The sequence below is a fragment of the Emydura macquarii genome, unplaced genomic scaffold (assembly GCF_026122565.2).
Source record: "Emydura macquarii macquarii isolate MOO-44397 ecotype Brisbane River unplaced genomic scaffold, CSIRO-AGI_Emac_v2 contig_1045, whole genome shotgun sequence".
NCBI lineage: Eukaryota > Metazoa > Chordata > Testudines > Chelidae > Emydura > Emydura macquarii.
In genome coordinates, this window is record NW_027131182.1 from 9,096,208 (window position 1) to 9,115,500 (window position 19,293).

General features: G+C 42.4%; 1 protein-coding gene across 4 annotated transcripts in view; it reads left to right on the top strand.

Annotated features, from left to right (window-relative positions):
• Positions 1 to 19,293, top strand: part of WDR7 (WD repeat domain 7) — a 347,323-nt gene that overhangs the window by 242,568 nt on the left and 85,462 nt on the right. For all 4 annotated transcript variants that reach the window (XM_067545438.1, XM_067545439.1, XM_067545440.1 and 1 more), the window contains one exon: positions 16,097 to 16,283. In XM_067545438.1, coding sequence (XP_067401539.1) covers positions 16,097 to 16,283 — 187 coding nt within the window. The remainder of the gene's footprint in view (positions 1 to 16,096; positions 16,284 to 19,293) is intronic.

Below are 19,293 nucleotides of genomic sequence, written 5' to 3' on the forward strand. Positions count from 1 at the left end.
ATTTTTAAAGTTAGCCCTTTTGAAGTCAAAGACCCTAGTCACAGATCTATTTTTGTTTATCCGTCCATTTTGTTTGAACTGAATTAGCTCATGGTCGTTCAAACCAAGGTTGTCCCCTACAACCAGTTATTCTATGAGGTCATCATTACACACCAATACCAAATCTAAAATGGCATTCCTTGTTGGTTCAGTAACTATTTGGTGAAGGAATCCATCAGCTATCACATCCAGGAAAATCTGAGCCCTGTTATTACTACTAGCACTTGTTCTCCAGTCTATATCTGGGAAGTTAGTCTCCCATAATCACACAGTTCCTGGTAGTATTTACTTCATTAAAAGCCTTAAAGAGGTCTCTATCCATGTCCAAATCAGATCCCAGTGGTCTGTAGCACACCCCAAGCACTATCCCAGGGGAAACTCTAGTAATTTTTTTCCCCAATGTGATTTTTACCCATACAGACTCTATTTTATCCATTCCATCTCTTCAAATTTCTTTACAGTCTACCTCATCGTTGATATACAATGTTACTCCACCACCTTTGTCTTTATATCTTTCTTTTCTAAGCAGCACATACCGTTCAATACTTGTACACCAGTCGTGAATACTATTCCACCATGTTTCTGTTATCCCTATAATATCTGGTTTCACTTCCTTTACCACTAGCTCTAGTTCCTCCATTTTGTTACCCAGGCTCTCCCCATTGGTATACAAACATCTTAATTTTTGCTGTTTGGCTTCACTCATGTTCCTTACCTGATTTGGCACAGTCATTCTACTGCCAGTATTGCCTATTAGACTGGTATCTACACTATCCTTCCTCTTAATGTCCATTTTGATTCCCACTGCTGCATCCTTTCTTTCTTCATTTTCCTCCCTCTCAATACTAAAATCAGGCATGGAGATTACCTGGGCATCTCCATAACCATCTCTCCCAACTCCCTAGTTTAAAGCTCTCTTAATCAGTTGTGCCAGCCTCCATCCTAGAAGTGTATTTCCCTCCATACTCAGGTGAAGTCCATCCCAAGAGAACAGTCCTCTGTCCATGAATGCCTCCCAGTGACCATAGATCCCAAAGCCCTCCTTATAGCACCACTGCCTGAGCCATCTGTTGATAATGGTACTCTTGTCACGCCTTTGTTGTCCTCCTCTAGGGACAGGCAGAATCTCACTGAAGATCATCAGAGCCTCTATTTCCTTAAGAGTCTTCCGCAGCCTGACATAGTCTCCTTTGATACATTCCAGCAAGAATCTAGCTATATCATTTGTACCCAGATGAAGGACAATCAATGGATTCTTTCCCGCTCCTGTTAGAATCCTCTTCAGCCTCAGATCCACATCCCATATCTTAGCACCCGGCACATAGCACACCCTTTTGTTCTCTGGGTCATCTCTGGTTACAGGCCTGTCTGTTCTTCTCAGCAGGGAGTCCCCAATCACATAGACCTGCCTTTTCCTAGTAACGGTGTGATTCTCCGGCCTATCCCCTGTTCTTTCTGTCTGCAAGTCATCTCATCTACTATTCTCATTTGCAATCCTCTGCAACCATTCCTGTATTCTCCTGGGGCTCTTATTTGGTCTCTCCATTGACTCATCCACTCTTTGTATAGGACTAGCTGCTCTTCTCTTCTGCCTTGCCCTCCCACCTTCATCAACCACCTACTGTGCCCCTTCTTCATTTTCCAAGTCCACAAACCTGTTTCTGAGCTCTATTTCTCCTTCACTAGCTCGTCTTTTCCTCTGCTGGGGTCTCACAGTTACATGCTTCCATTGTCCACTTTCCTCACTCAGCATTCTCCCCTCAGAGTTCACTGGTCCTGCTTCCCTCTGCAGGTCTGTGTTTTTCCCTTCAGCCTCCTCATTCCTTTGCTCCATCATCTGCTTGAACCCCATTCTAAACTCAACCAGAGTTTCCACCTGCATTTCCAAACCTCGAACCTTCTCTTCCATCAGCTCTATGAGGTGGCACTTCATACAAACAAAGCTCTTTTGAGGTACCTCCTCCAGGGTCACGTACATCCCACAGCTTCCACATCCAGTCATCTCCATTGTCTCTTTCACTGCTTGAGTGACTACCACTACTGCCTCTGTATTTGTCATAGCCTTTCCCCCAAGTTCCTGTCAGTGAGAGACATAAAAACAAAAAAACCCCACCAAAACAACACTCAACGAGCACCGCAACAATACCAGAACACTCCACACTCCCTCCCCAAACTCCCACTCAAACTCCCCTGTTTTCAGCTCTTTTTGCTGGTTCCTGTGCTGCTGCCATCAGGTGTGGGTAACAGTAGCAATGAAGACAGCATAGCATGGGCTTCAGAGTAGTCTAGTGAACCAACTACATACCCAGGGTCTATGCCAGACTTGTACTACGCCCACTGAGGCCCATGTTGCGCTGTTCACTATTGTTACTCACGCTAGCTGGAGTTGAGCTAGGTCATGTAGACAAACCTATGCAGAGCTTTTGCTGTGCTGACATACCCTTAATGTAAAGTACAAGCATGTTTGTAAAAAGAAAAGAAAATCACACTCGTAATTTTGAAATCTGGACTCTGCCGTTTGTGATTCCCTAAGTTGCTGGCTTCCTATCTTTTCATGAGAGTGGTGCATAATACACATCAGCAGTAGGTCAAAAGAGAAGCGTCTGGGCCATCACAAAATTAGTTGAGGAAAATCAGTGTCAATGTCTGAAATAAATTACTACTAATCTTGAAGGAAGTTCCAGAAAAACAGAGATAAGTTGTCAGTGAACCGTTACAAAAATTATACTTTATATAATTATTTCTTCTTTGAGTACTTGCTCATGTTGATTCCATGCTAGGTATGTGCATGCCCACATGCACAGCTACCGGAGATTTTTGCCTTAGCAGTATCCGTAGGGCCAGTGTCCATAGGGCCATGCTTATGTGCTGGTATATGAGGCACCACCAGCCCTGCACCCTCTCAGTTCCTTCTTCCCGCCTATGACAGTTACTGGTACTCCTCTCTCTCTCTCTCTCTCTTGCAGTTGCAAGTGCATTGTAGTTGCTATTATAGTTTAGTTTTTCTTTCTTGTATATAGTTAATAGTTAGAAATTAGGTTTTAGTAGTTCTACTAAGGACATTTGCCTTGGCTTCAAGCCGTATTCTACCTGCCACAAGCCCTTCCCACTCAATGATCCCCATGATAGTTTGTTTAAAGTGCTTAGGGAAGACGCACAGAAGGGATAAGTGCAAGATCTGAAAGGGCTTCAGGCCATGAACCAAGAAGGACAGTGACATTCATTGGAAAGCCCTGCTGATGGAGACGGCACTGAGACTGGCCTCAGAAGCACCCCGCTCTGACTCGGTGTCGAGTATGTCAGTGATGGTGCAGAATGCACCACCAGCACCAGCTTCGGTGCCATTCCACTTCGCCCCCACCGAAGAAGTAGCAGAAGAAGTAGCGGAAGAAGCAGTGCTCAGACAGAGACTATTCCCCGTACCCAAAAAGGACAAGAAGTTGGTGTTGGGCACAGGACTCTTGTTGGGCCACTTGCCCCCGTCAGGACCGCAGGAGCTGGCTTCTTTGCCTAGGACTCTAACTCCCAGGAGCAGAAGGGGGGCCCCTCCAGGTAGTGGTGCCATTGATGCCTGAGGCTTTACAGATCTTGCGGACTTATGGCCCTGCCACTCCCTCCCACTCCTTGAGACCTTTCCCCGGCACCGGAATTGGCAAGGGCACCAATGTCCAGGGGAAAACCTGCAAAAAGGATCACCACAGTGGATGCTTGACAGGCACCACTCCCCAGAATGCCGGCACCTATCTATAACATCCCAGGCCTGGTCACCAGCGAGGACCTTCACCGCACTGGTCCCCAACAATGCGCTCTCAGTCTCTGATGCCAAGACGCTTGTCTCAGCGGGAAATCACTGATCCTGGTCAACCCAGTACCAGTCTTCGTCTTCTCTGTACCAACCGCCAACAACATGGCAACGGGCACAGGACTCCTGGCACCAATCCTCACCACCCTGTTTCCCGATGCTGTGCTATTCACTGCCCCATTGGTGCTCCCCAACAGAGTAGCACCACTCCCAGAAAGTCTGGCGCCGATCTTCCCCGCAGCACTGTTCTCCAGCACCACTTTGCAGCCAGGTGGAAGCATCATTGGCTCCACCTTGGTCCCTGAAGGAAGATCTATCCTCCTCAGACTCAGAAGTAGAACTAGACCCCAATCCAGTCAGCACGGAGCATCGGGGCAGAGATTTTTGGCAGATTAGCCATGGGCATGGTCAGTGGACCAAGTCCAGTGGCCATATTGGAACCCGTGAAGGATCCCTATATCACCAGGTCCATACTCGTATCTATTGTCTGGGAAGCGGTCCATGGCACTAACGACTCCAGTGAAGTGTCAAGACTCGGCTTCTGACCTCAGCACCAAACCACAGGATCCAGCGGCAGTAGCAGGCCCCCTGCAAGAAAAGGAAATGCCACCCCTTCCCCCAGCACTATTGTCATCCTTGTCATCCCCAGACAAGGTGGTTGCCGGCACAGCAAACCCCCACTTCCCCAATTCCCTTGGATGACTTTCAGGCCAACCAGGAACTCCTCGAAAAGGCTGCCTCCAATTTAGGCCTAGAGGCTGAGGAGCTTAAGAAGCCCATGGAAAGCTTGTTTGATGTGCTAGCTGCCATGGCACCAGCTTGGATTGCATTACCAGTGAAGGGTTGCTTAAGGTGGTCAAAGCTCTATACCAGACCCCATCTTCCCTGCCACCAACATCAAAGAGGGCTGAAAAGAAATATTACATTCTGGCCCAAGGACTCAAGTACCTCTTCTCACATTCACCCCTGGGTCCCTGGGGATGGTGGCCACGAAAAAATGAGATAGGCAGGGTCAGGCAAGCTTAACTCCTGAGGATAAGCACTCGGAGAAACTGGATCTGTTCGGAAGAAAGATTTATTCCACAGCCAATCTCTTCAGTTCAAAATCTGCAACTAGCAAGCGTTTCTGGGGAGATATAATTATAAATCTGGGACTCCTTAACAAAGTTGAAGGATTTGTTGCCATGTGAGTCCAGACAAGAGTTCGCCTTTATATTAGAGGAGGGCAAGGCTGTAGCCAGGACCGCCCTGCAGAAAACATTAGACGTGACAGATTCAGCAGCAATGTCAATGGCCTCTGCGGTGTCCATGTGCAGATGTTCCTAGCTGCAGTCTTCGAGGTTGTCCCAGGAGGCGCAGCAATCGATATAGAGACCTTCCTTTGAAGGCAATGCCCTTTTTTCAGAACAAACTGATTCTAGGCTCCACAGTCTTAAAGACTGTAGGGTCACTTTGAGCTCACTAGGCCTGTACACACCGCAGGCTTCTAGGAGACAATTCCATCCTCTGCCACAACAGCCTAGATTCCCAGGCCCTCCATGGTATGGCTCCTATAGGAGGAAAGAGAGAGACAGGGTCTTTAAGTGTCATCGCCCTGCTCAAACCTCCTCCATGGCTCAGCCAGGCCTCTCATGGCACCCAAGTGGGCAATGTCTGCCATTTTGAGGGTGCACCTGAGGACGGCACCCCAGTCTCACCTCAGGTCTGTTTCCCCTTTTATTTTTGTATTGCCTGTGACCATTCTTCTTTGCATGAGCACAGATTACATTGGTTCGTTGGGTCCTCAACACCATATCAACTGGCTATACCCTGCAGTTTTCCTCACTCCTCCCTACCACTTCCCTTCCTTCTCCCTCTTCAGGGACCCTCTCACAAGCATCTTCTCGTTCAGGAGGTGGAAATCCTGCTGCAGGTGGGGGCCATAGAGGAGGTTCCTCCCGATATGGAAGGATGGGGGTTTTACTCCCGTTGCTTTCTTATCCCCAAAGCAAAAGGGGACCTCAGACCAATTCTAGTCTTGCACTGCCACAACAAGTATCTCAAGAGGCTGAAGTTCTGCATGATCTCCTTAGCTTCCATCATCCCTTCCTTGGATCCTGGGGACTGGTACACCACCCTCGACTTACGAGATGTGTATTTCCGCATCTCAATTTTCCCCGGCCACAGAAAATTCCTCCATTTGATGGTCAACCAAAACCATTACTAATTTACAGCGCTGCCCTTTGGCCTTTCATATGTCCCAAGTGTCTTCACAAAGTAAATGGCAGTAGTGGCCACTCACTGGAGATGTCAGGGGGTTCAGATCCACCGTTACCTAGACAACTGGCTCATCAAGGGTGGGTTGCAAACTCAGATCCAGAAAAGCCTCAATCTGATAGGGGCCACCTGCCAGCATCTGGTCCTACTCTTAAATGAGCAGAAGTCAACTCTATCTCTGGTCCAGCAGATAGAGTTTATAGGTGCGGTCCTTGACTCCATCCAAGCCAGGGCCTTCTTCCCAGAGTGTCAATTCCGAGCCATGTCAGATCTCATTATGCGCATTCGAGCCTACCCTCTCACAACCGCATGGACATGCCTCAGGCTGCTGGAGCATATGGAAACCTGCACTTATGTGGCATGCAAATCCATGTCTACGCCTCAGACTTCTACAGTTGTTGCTAGCCTTGGTATATGCCCCGAACAGACACAGTTTGGACTGTGTGGTCAGTCCCACTACATGTCCTGCCATTCCTGAATTAGTGGATGAACCCGCACTCAGTGATTGAGAGCGTGCCCTTTGAGGGGTTATCCCCCTCGGTGACACTGGTTTCTGATGCCTCGGATTAGGATGGGGAGCCCACATCAACAATCTCAGCATACAAGAAGGGATCTGGTCACAGGAGAAATGGGGGACTTCCCAAGTGAATGGTTTTTCACGTCCAGACAGAACAGGAAGTGCTGCCAGTTCTGCTCTATCTGTGGTCTCGACAAGAGTTCCCTATCCATTGCCTTCCTTCACCCGTGGGCAGGAATACTCATGTACGTCTTCCCACCAATACCACGGATCCACAAGGTCCTGGTAAAGATCAAGCACGACAAGGCAAATATGATCCCAATAGCTCCCTCATGGCCACTGCAACACTGTTTTGGCACACTACTGGAGCTATCAACTGTACTCCCACTGTAACTGCCACTATGGCTGGACCTCCTTTCCCAGAACCATGGCCATGTTCTGCACTTGGACCTAGCCTCCCTGCACCTGATGGCACAGCGGCTGCATGGCTAAACACTGACGAGCGGGCTTGCTCAACTCAGGTTCAGCAGGTCCTGATGGGCAGCAGAAAGTCCTCCACCAGAGTGATATATCTGGCCAAATAGAAGAGATTCTCCTGTTGGGCTTTGAGCCAGAAAATCTCACCTTACCAGCTTCAATTCAGTCCATATTAGACTACTTATTGTATCTTAAACATCAAGGTCTAGTCCTGTCGTAGATAAAGGTTCACTTGGTGGCCATTTTGGCCTTTCGCCCTGTGGTTCAGGGTAGATCAGTCTCTTCTCACAACATGACAGTCGGATTCCTTAAAGGCATGGAGAAACTTTACTCTCAAGTCAGAGATCCTATACCTCCATGGGACCTGAACCTAGTTCTTTCTGTCAAGGCTCACAGGTCTAAATTATATAGGAAAGTCATTTATTGAGCCACATTCTAAATTACTGCCTGAAATATTGTTCAATAAAAGTATCTTGAGTATTTTCACTGAAAAGTTTGTTCATGAAGTTTATTTCTTAAAGATATTTGTAATCACTGACATATTATTGGTCATTGTTATTCCCATTTTGCCAGGAGAGATTTTTTTTTTAAAGAGTGTGCTAATTGCCAGCAAAAGAGTAGAGAACTGTATGATACATTGCAGCATCAATTTACAATTAATTGTATTATCTTTTCTAGAATGAGGAGCAAAAAGTCTGGTCAACTGCAAAACTTGGTTGCAACCTCTGTAATTTTACCAGGCCACTAGGCCATCTTAGAATTATATTTAAATATATTTTAATACTTTTTATATTGCACATTTGTCAGTACAGCTAGATTTGTATCATTTTTGCAGTTAGCGCATAGATTTGTTAATAGACATCTTATAAATATCAAGACACCAGCATTAGCACAGACTTGCTAATGCAGTCTTTGGCTACTGTAGCAAGGCTGATGTGTATTGGCGAATTCACATTAGCATAGCCACTACTTGTCCTGCACTAGATAATGGACTCAAAGGTTAAGAGCAAAGGATCTCAGCAGATCCAATCAGTGGAGCTTTTCCAGGGCTAATTACCTCTTTACTGCGCTGACTCTAATGTGACATGTTTATTGCCTTAACTAACAACTCATTAGCTTAGTTGATGTTTTTGTCAATATTAATTCGTTCATTTAAGCCAAGTCAAACCTTAAACAAAGATGTCCAGACTGAGAAACTGGCAGCAGAGCCACTTTTATTTAGTTCATCTTTTTTCTGTAGCTCAATTTAAACAAGAGAAATGTTGACAAGAGAAATATTTAGAGTATTTTTCTGAAGGAAGCAAGGTATTTATCAGTGTGCTAATTTTTGTTGCATATGACACTTTTTTTATAGAACACAATGTTTAGGAAATAAAATTCAAGAAACTAAAGCACATGCTTCATAGCTTAACATGCGTATCAGGAAGCAACAGTTACTACTCTTCTTTGATTGCTTATTTACAAATTAACATGAATTTTCTGGGAAGGCATTTCAGTTGTTGGATGCTCTAAACTGTTGAATATGACAAGCAGTTTGTTCAATAAACAAAAATAAGCAACTCAAAGAAGTCTAGTTTTAAGAATTGGCTATAGAAAAACCCATAAAAATCAATACTTTTTCTCTACCACTATTACTATCTCAATTAATGTTATTAAAAAAGGTAAGGTATAATTGCATAGCAATAATGATAAATTACATTTATCTAGCAATTTAACTTTAACTGTCATTCACATTTTATAAACAATTACTAGTTAATTGTTTTATTTTAATAGAGACTGTTTAAAAAATAAAATTCATAATTACAATTGCTGAGCATGCAGAATCCGGCCTTGGATTTTAATATGCTGGCTTTTGGCTGAAACGTTATCTCTTTTCTAGTTACTGTCCTTTTAAAAAGGCAAAAAAGAAAGAGGTGAAAAAGTTACTTTACATTAAACAGAGTAGAAATTGATGATTGGTGTAGTATTATTCTTTTATCCAAAAGACTCTATAGCCAGGCAGCCACTACTAGTAGTTGCATTTAGTTGTTAGCGCCAATGCACCACATCTCAAAGAAAATCTGACGTTATTGTGTTATCTGTAGTGTCATTAATGTACTTGCTGCTTTACAAACCACAAAATTTCAGGGATCCCGCTCTAAATAGCTGACAGTCCGAATCAGATAAAGGCAATACATTGGGGCCTGAATGAAGTGTGGAAATGTGCGAGGAGATTGCCAGTGACGAGATCAATGTAGGATGGGTTCACAAAAGTGGGGCTAAGTAAAACTGCACTATTTTCTCCTTCTTCACTGATTCTCAGTTTCAACTGTCTTTTATTTGTATGCCGTAATCAAATATTCAGTTACTGAGAGATGCCAGGAGGGATGTGAAATTGCATGAAGAAGTCTCTTCTTGTTAACTTTCAAGCAAGTCCTTCTTTAAACACACAGCTTGCATTTGGGGCTGTGCACTAAAAGGGTATCATGGGACAAAAAATTCTCCTGCTAGACTATAAAGAAATTGGTAGCCGGCCTGTGTCAGTTGACTTGGGCTAAGGGGCTGTTTAACTGTGGTGTAGACATTTGGGCTCGGTCTGGTGCCTGAGCTCTAGAACCTTCCTCTCTTGTGGGATCCCAGAGCCCGGGCTTATACCTGAGCCTGAACTTCTACACCACAATTAAACAGCACCTAGCCTGAATCCCATTAGCCTGAGTCAGCTGGCACAGGCCAGCTGTGGATGTTTAACTGCAGTGTAGACATATCTTGTGTACTTGCTGTTAAATCCCTGTGGCTATGGTGTCTCCTGTAGCTCTTTAATATCCCTATTTTGCCAGATCAGTGACCTCTGCCTCACAGCTCTGCCTTTTCTTCTCCACGTTCCCTCTCCTGTCCCACTCCAGATTTAACCTGTGCAATTGTACACTAGCATCCTGCATAGTTGAACTCCATAACCTGCAGGGTATTTACATGTTTGGGCAAACTCCCCAGCATAGCAGAGTTGGATGACTGATGCATTAAAACAGGTAGAAGACATCTTCTAACACCTAAGCCCTACCCTTGAGCTGCTTTCTGCACAGCTGCTATCACAGAGGGCTCTGGGAATGGCGTCTTGGTGGGTTTTATAATGACCCAGAATTGGGTGGAGAATTTTTACCCAGCTCTCCTTTACCCCATGCTTTTCTGACAGATACCTACATTCATGTGGCAGTCAAAATTTGGCCCTTAGTGTAACCTTTTTTGCTTCTTCACTCTTTTGGGTATGTCTACACTAACAGTGGTGACTTTGGATCGACTGAGCGGTCAGTGTAGACCCGCTCAATCAATCAGGAAGTCGACGTACAAAAGCCACCTCCTCAAGTGGCATAACGCTGCGTCGACGGTTCCCGTCGGCGCAGTGCAATGAAGACACCGCGCAGAACAGAAGTACAGCAGTCGACGGGAGTTACTCTGCGTAGCTTGCATAACTCCCGTCAACTGCCACCGAATCTCCAGGTAAGTGAAGACCAAGACTTTGATAAAATGTGACACAGGTTAGAAATTTTAAAAACAAACAAAAAAATTCCAAAGCTTTGTGTAGACTTGTATTAACATTGACTGAGTGATATCTAGTACAAATAGTTGTTTCCCCTGCCTTACAAGTAAGATGTTTTGGTGTACTTGAATAACTTTTTATTAAAGTCAATCACTTGAAGCAGAGAGAGAAGAATACGATATGGCACCATGCCACCTGTGCTCTGTGACCTGCACAGCTGAGGGAAGGGCTTCATTCACTTGGTAACACATTATTAATTCATTTGGCATTCATTGTAATAACATAAATCATCAGAAATTCATTTAGTTCTAAAGTGCATATAATATGTAATCTCAAAGGGTTGTCATTATAATTGAGCTATTGATTAATCTAGCATTATTTTAATGTGACCTTCTTTTCCTCTGTCTACTATTCAGCCTCTGACATTGGTAATTAGTTGGTAGCCATTTCTTCATGTGTATTCAGAGTATTCCTGTTTTGTGAAATATTTGTAACATTTTAAGATAAGCCAAGGCTAATAACATATCCAAATGTTCCCTGGTGTGCTTTCATTTAGTACAGTTCATTTAGTAACTGGTGCAGTTAGCAGCATTTTGGAAGTGTGTTACACACTACCAGATTGTAAGTGCAGAAAAAGAATGATATGGCTCTTAAGTAATTTTCCTCTGTCAGCTATTCAACATTGTGTTGTCATGCTTATTGCACTAGGGAAGTTTTAGTATGAAAAGTTTTCACAGGGTTTCTGTCTATTCCTGAAAGGAGAACAGAGGCTACCCTGATGCTCAGCTTTACCTTTGCTGTAGAGCTATTCATTGTTTACCTCATAGCAACAGCTGCCATCTGTACAGCTTAGTGCAGGCAAAGAATTTTCATTTGACTGTTGCTGATTCTTTCTTTTCTGTCATTTCACTTTCTAATGCACTGCTGTGACATGTCTAGTACACATGAGCATGTTTGCTGAGCTCACTGCCTCAGTTTATCAGTCAAGAAATTTCCCACTTGCAAGTTTCTGTTTTTGTTTCATGTGAGGAAGCTGCCAATAGAAGTCTCACTATGGAGAAAAGGCCAGGGTGGCTTTCTGTCATCTCCCGAGTAGTTGAAAGCAGCAGCTTTTAATCAAAGTAAATCAAGTGCAGCCTGTGAGTAATACTCATGATTAGATTAAGTTTAAGGGAAATATTGGTGAAATATACCATTACACTTAGGAAACTACTCCATTTTTGCAATATTATTCACTAAAGTTACATCCCCAGACAGCACTGTTCACTTAGATTGAAAGACCCCCTCTACTGATTCTTCAGATGTTATAAGGGATCTTTTAAGTAAAGAATAGAACTTATATCCTGATTAGACACACACACAGTCACAGTTAAAGATGGCTGGAAAATGGTTATTTTTTTTTTGTTTTTCCAAAGCACTTAGCCAGCTCTGTCAGCCGGTTGAAAAACAGTAAAAATAAATCTGAAAAAAAAAATCTGAAAAAATTTCTCTACCAACTCTAGCCACAATTCTGACCAAAAATCATTATACAATTTGAGTTACAGTAGTTTGTGGTTAGGCTGTGAAATTGTTCTACTGGAATACTGAAAGCTACAACATTTAGAACATGATATCCTTTACATAGTGTGCTCATTTAAAAAGATGCTCTCAATTTTAATTTTTTTAATTGGCTAATTAAAAATCTTGTTTCTAACGAATTGCTTCCAAAATTATTTACAGGTTTTATAAAGCTTTTTCTCCTTCTTATTGATGTCTAGAAGAGCTTTTCAATTATTTGGTTTCTCCCCTGCTTACTGAATACACAGGAAAATGGGATAATTGACTATGCACAAAGTGCAGTGAAATCCAGCCAGTTAAAAAAAAGACCCCTGTAATCTCTTTTAGTCCTAGTAATTGTAGAAGGGGTGGGTTGTTTTGTTTGTTTTAAAAGGGTAACAAATTTGTCACAAACAAATATGATTTTTAATTAGTGTGATCTTGTGGTCCAGTAAAATAATATTTTGGGACTATTTGGTTTGAAAATTAACAGTGAGGTATTCTCCACTGAAAATTTTATATTTAGGATGCAATACGAGCATAGAAATTGCCTGATGATTCAGATCAATGGGCCATCTCATCCAGAATACATGTATTCTTCTCACAAACAAGTCATTACTGCCTGCTGTTTCAACAATCAAAGTACAGACAGGATGGATTATGGCATTGTTAATGGAGTACAAAACCATTTTAACCTCTAGTCACATTGGTTCAGATTTGTCCCAGATTGTGGTACCTTAAGGACATTACCATCTGATGGCTCTTCAGTGACCTTTTTAACATGTACTAGTGGCCTCAGTCTAGCTCTTAGAGGACAGATATCCCCATCACAAAAATACATTCACAGTTGACATCCGTTTTTGTAGTCTTAGCAGAGAGGCTCAAGTTTGTGTGGAGACAGAACAGCATTTTATCCCATTACAAGATTGAGGGACATTAGGAAGGTGCAATGATGTTGTGTTTGCTGTGTGGACAGAGAACTATTCCAGACCATTCATGAGTACTAAATTTATCCAAACATTCTTAAAAAGAATTGGGGGCTTTTTACATGCAGATACTCACATGCTCTCACTAAACAGTTGATGAGATAAAATAGGTATTGATGTGTTTGCTTTTAAGTTATACATCTTTTTTTTTTTTTTTTTTTTTTTTAAATTGAGCCACAGTACTGTTGGGACAAATGGCATAACATGTCACACTTAGGCCCAGTAAACTTGGTGCTGTCCCTGTTGAAAAGTCATTTGGATGTTTTAGAGCCTGGTAATTCAGTTCAGTACATCTCAGGTATAAGGAAAAATATTTTGAACCGATAAACTTATCGTGAAAAATGTAGTTATCAAACTGTGTCAACAGTGCCATGGCATTGTTATAAGTTTACTTACTGACCATCAGCAGGAAAGAATAGCAGCTTTTGGTGAGATGGGATACAATCTCATGTAGCAGCCTGACTCGCGTCATTACTTCTAACCTTGTGTGTTACATAAACCCAAATCCTTATATAAGATTTAAAGGAAGGATATGCGTGCAGTCCATGCTGTACATTTGTTGGTAAATAATACGTTCTGAAACTTTTTTACAATATATTTTTGGCAGAGTGCCACCTCTATTTAAATAGTCATAAAGCACTATTTTATTTGGTTCCATTGTAGTTATAGTGCATGCAGGTTTCTAGTTAAAAAATATCTTCCTGTAAAAAAAATTATGTAGAGGTTCTTCAATTTCTTACCATAGAATGCTACAGTTTCTGACTTAGGTACATATTTCCCCAAGTTCTGGAAAGATAATAAGCAACTACAGAGACACTAACTCTCTTAAACTGGTTAAAGTTTTCAGTGGTTTGCTGTCAGGTTTGTATGAAATCAAATTAATGAAAATTAACACACCCTCTCTCTGCTTCCTACCACCACCAACACCCTCCTTGCCTCAGAAAAACAAACAAAAAACTTGCACAAATAGTTGAAATCTTTCTCTTGTTTAGTTATATTAGAGCTGTGGCAGTTAGCCACATCTATAGTAAAGGTTTCTATTCTGAAATACTTCTTTTTGGTTTTTTTTTCTTTTGGGCAGAAACTGTCCAGGCCTAGTCTCTGCATGAGGGTAAGGGAATATTTACCTACCTGCCTCATAGAAGTGATGAGAGGATTTTTCATGTTTATAAAGCACTTTGGAAATGTAAAGCACTTATTAATTAAACTCGAAAGTATTATTTAATGTGTTCTGCAATTTAAAAAATATTTCTTGGACTTGCACCTATCTGTGTCTCAGATCTTCCTCCTTTTATGGAACAGTATCACAAGGTGACACTGGCTCTTTATGAGAGAGTGGGGCCAGTGCTCAAGTTCCTCGTCGGCTGCCTCCCAATTAGGCTTAAAACGAGGTACCTGAGTCCTAGAGGGTGAGATCCTCAATGAAAGAGAGACCTGGAAACTCAGGTCTGGCTGAAAGGAAGAGATGAGCAGGAGATGCAAGCTGCCAGAGACTCTATGTGGTTCCTGGGAGAAGGCTGAAGGCAGGAGAGCAACAAGAGGGCTGGTCCCCAAGCTGAAGAGCTAGGGCCAGAGGGCTGAAGGCCAGGGAGCTGCAGGGAGAATTACCTGCTGGCTCTGAGCCGCAACAAAGGTCTGGAGAGCACTGAAGACAGGGGAGTAGTGGAGGAGTTTACCCGCTGACATCTCCAGGGCTGGAGAGTTGGACCCAGAGGGAATAGCAAGAGGGCCAGAGGAAGTGAAAGATGCTCTCTGCAGAGAGGATGTGGAAGAATGGGATTTCACTCCAGCTGGAGGTGTGGGGGTAGCTGTCCAGAGAAAAAGGGATGGGAGAGAATTGATAGCAGGTCCAGGAGTGGTCAAAGGCATTGTTGTGTCATATGTGGGGCATCGGGACAAGATGTAGGGTGATCTTAATGACTATTTACACTGCGGGTGCTAAATAGATTTTAAGTTGGAATTTTGTTATCGACTGTGTTGCACAAGGTTTTAATAATAAACCAGCCCTGAGAAGAGGTATTATTGAGAGAAGAGATCTTGTATGAAGTTATTTGGTTACCGGAGAGGGAAAACTGAGGCAGGGTGCTGTAGCATGACCCCAGGCCACCAGGGGAACATAGGAGGCAGCCAACCCTGCTGCGAATAGTCCTACAGAAAGAATACAATAAGGATGGAATCAATAGTCTATAAATATTACTATAGACTCTAATAGAGAATTATTGCCTTCCCATAGATAAACCATCCTAAAGAGTTTGATATTAGGCACATAATTCTTTATTAAATTCTACAGGATGGTTCAAAAATCCTATAGAAGGGTTATCGCTTTTTCTGTTGAATTCTGTAGGACTTTTTGGTAAGCATCTTGTTTGGGCTTACAAGTGTTGGTGGAAAATCCTTTCCCACTGCCATTCCTTTTGTCTGGAAAATTTTTCCTGCATCTTTGTCTCATTTTAGAGCATAACTTTCCTGGTCAGGCTTTTTCCTCTTATTCTCTCACCTGATCTGTGACTGCATTATTTAAATTGCTAGAGAGTTGACATGCCATTTACGAAGCAGTCCTATATAATAGGGCCCTGATCCTGCAAAAGATTTTATATAGTATTTTGTATTATTACTCATTCTTTTTATTGCAGTAACACCTAGATGTCGTGGTATGAGGAGAGTCTGATTGTGTTAGGCTCTGTCAGACACGTAACAAAAAGATGGTTCCTGCACCAAAGAGGTTATAAGTGATACTGGCACCACTTTGCACCTCTCCTTTCACTGACTTCATTGAGACCCTGTGCAGGTGTAAAAGCCTGCCCACTGGACCCTTTTTATGGATCAGAGTCTAATGTTATATTGAACTCTATGACTAAATTTCCATACTTTTCTCTTATTAGTGGTAACTGTTTCAAAATAACGAAGCAGAATCAGTACATTAGTTTTCTTTTTATTGTACTAGTTTTTTATCCATTTTTGCATGGCAGGTAAGGCTTTGACATTCCTTCTGCTGCAACCACCAAGCCCCAAACTTCCTCCGCACAGCACCATCCGCAGAACTGCCATTGATCTGATTGGGCGAGGTTTTACGGTATGGGAGCCTTACATGGATGTCTCCGCTGTATTAATGGGCCTTTTGGAGCTCTGTGCTGATGCTGAGAAGCAACTTGCAAAGTATGTATTTAACATAGTAATTTTGTGTGTGGCTGTGTGTGATGTTCTGCTTTGTTGCACCTGTTAACACACATGAAAATACAGATTTGACAACTGTATTGAACTAGGGGAGGAAACCCCCCCCACCCTGTGTTTAAGCAATTTGAAATCTGACATTTGTACCAGCAACACCAAACTTATAATTACCGATATATGAGAGAGAGTTGACTTGTTTTTGTGGTCTCTGCTGGTTCTGGTGTGTAATGTCAGACCTGGTCTACACTTAAAACTTAATGTACATGCAAAATGCACATCCCTGAGCACTGTAGGTATGCTGACCTAACACCTGCTGTAGAGAAGAATGCTTCTGTTGATCTAGCACCAATGCTCGAGGGAATTCTCCATTGCTGTAGTCTGCTCTACTCTACAAGGTTATAGCAGGAGAGCTACAGCACCATAGCTATGGTGCTATAGGGCCTATAGTATAGAGATGGCCTCAGAAGGGGAAAGGCCTAGTCACATAGGGTATGTCTACACTGCAGTTAGTCACTCGCTGACTCAGGTTCGCAGGACTGAGGCTGCGGGGCTGTTTAACTGCAGTGTAAACGCCCAGGCTTGGACTGGAGTCTGGGCTCTAGGACCCTATGAGATAGGAGGGACCCAGAACTCAGGCTGCAGCTGTTGCTCAGAAGGCTACACCGCAGTTAAACAGCCTCTTAGCCTGAGACCCTTGAGCCCAACTCAGCTGGCATGGGCCAGCCACGGATGTCTAATTGCAGGGTAGACACACCCATAGACTAGAAGGATCTCTTTATATGTAAATGGTGACACTTTTTACACTTCTGTAGTTAGTAGTCTGTCACCATCTTCTCACCACCAACCCTTACCTGTAGTTGACAAACATTTTTCAGGATGTGCCTTGGAGTACAACATCTTAACCTACAAGTCATTCTTTTATCAAATTTGAGAAAACAAATCAGTTATACATTATTTATTAGAAAAACAGATATTTTTCTAAACTCCTTTTACTTTCTTGTTCTTGAAAAGCTCGTATTTTTCAGAAGTATTTTTTTCACTCCTTTTTTCAAAACATATTTTTGTTGTGCGGCATTAAATTTATCATGTGAACTAATAATTTCTGGGTATTCTGAAAAATACATTTTAGAAAAAGCTGTTATATTGTTTTGAACTACTGCTTATTACACATAGGCACAATTATTTTCTGTGATTATCTAGATTTTTATACTTTCCTGAACTAAACTTGGTGTGCATAGGTAGCATCTAGATAAATCACAGATTTAAACATCCCTAAGAAATCATGAACTCAATAGGGCACAAACTACCTGCTGGATCAAAAAAAGCTTTGTTAAGCTGTCCTAAATAGTGATTTATACTATACATTGTCCTACAGTACGTATCTTTTTGTCTATGTGGCACGTAGTCCACCTTTTAAATAGGTATTTGCAATTAAACTTCAACCAATCAAAAAGAGATTTCTATTGTAAAATTGCCAATTTGAGGTAAAATTGAAAATAAATATTACCACAATAGCATTTTGTAAAAATAATGTATAGTATGTATGTATGTCCCATTGTAAAAAATCACTAAATTTACATTTTCTCAACAACTCATGTTTAAAACTTTCCCAAACTATGTCTTCAAAACTGGTTTGTAAAATTTGGCAAACATTTCTTTTAAAAACTTATATTAGTTTTTCTTTATTATAATTAATTCCTCCTAAAAATACCAGTAGTTAAGTGGAATCCAGCCTACTGTGAATGTACAAAGTATGTTGCTTCCTAAAACCATTATGAAAAAAGTCACTGAAAGTAACAATTTTGAGGAATGTATGGAGGTGGCATTTTTAGATCTCCTCCTCCTCTCTAGGGGTGCTAAGTAGTGCAAACATTGCAGGGGGAGGGAAGACAGAGAATCTGGGGAGGTTGCATGAAGCAAACACTAAGCTTTAGGGACATAAAAACCATAAAGCTGGCTCCTGTTGTATTAATGTAGATGGAATATATAGGCTAAAGGTATTAACATAACCCAGTTCTCGGCGTGGTGTGCAGAGACCTCAGCCTGTTTAGCACCATGGCAAACACACCATTAAAAATCCTTTTAACCTTTTATTAAAGAAAAAGAAGGGAAAAACAGTTACAACATTTGAAATGTAAAGTATTAAATAAGGCTTTCATATTAACAATTTTTGTGTGTGTTCTCTTTCCTGTTAGCTGGAGATTTTAAAAGGAAAAACTCCCTTGTTTGACAATCTCTTAGATGCTATCAAAGGTGGTAATACCTGTCTTTTTTGGGGAAAAGAAAAGTTAATTGAGAGGAGCTGGAGATGTTACTGCTGCTCTTGTTAAAATTCAGCTTGAATTGGTAGGGGTGGGATTGTTATCTGGATCTCTCTATTTCTGGCCTCTACTGGTCAGGACATCTCTCAGGAGCAGGTTGGGGTCCCACGAAATAGTGGAGGTGATTGTCATGATCATGAAGCTCACTCCAGTAGCTTCCATCTATCCTTTTCATAGAATCATAGAATATTAGAGTTGGAAGGGACCTCAGGAGGTCATCTAGTCCAACCCCCCACTCAAAGCAGGACCAACCTCAGCTATATCATCCCAACCAGGGCTTTGTCAAGCCTCAGCTTAAAAACCTCTAAGGATGGAGATTCCACCACCTCCCTAGGTAACCCATTCCAATGCTTCACCACCCTCCTAGTAAAAAACTTTTTCCTAATGTCCAACCTAGACCTCCCGCCCTGCAACTTGAGACCGTTGCTCCTTGTTCTGTCATCTGCCACCACCGAGAACAGCCTAGCCCCATCCTCCCTGGAACCCCCTTTCAGGTAATTAAAAGCCGCTATCAAATCCCCCTCACTCTTCTCTTTTGCAGACTAAACAAGCCCAGTTCCCTCAGCCTCTCCTCATAAGTCCTGTGTTCCAGCCCCCTAATCATTTTGGTTGCCCTCCGCTGCACTCTCTCCAAATTGTCCACATCTTTTTTGTAGTGGGGGGCCCAAAACTGG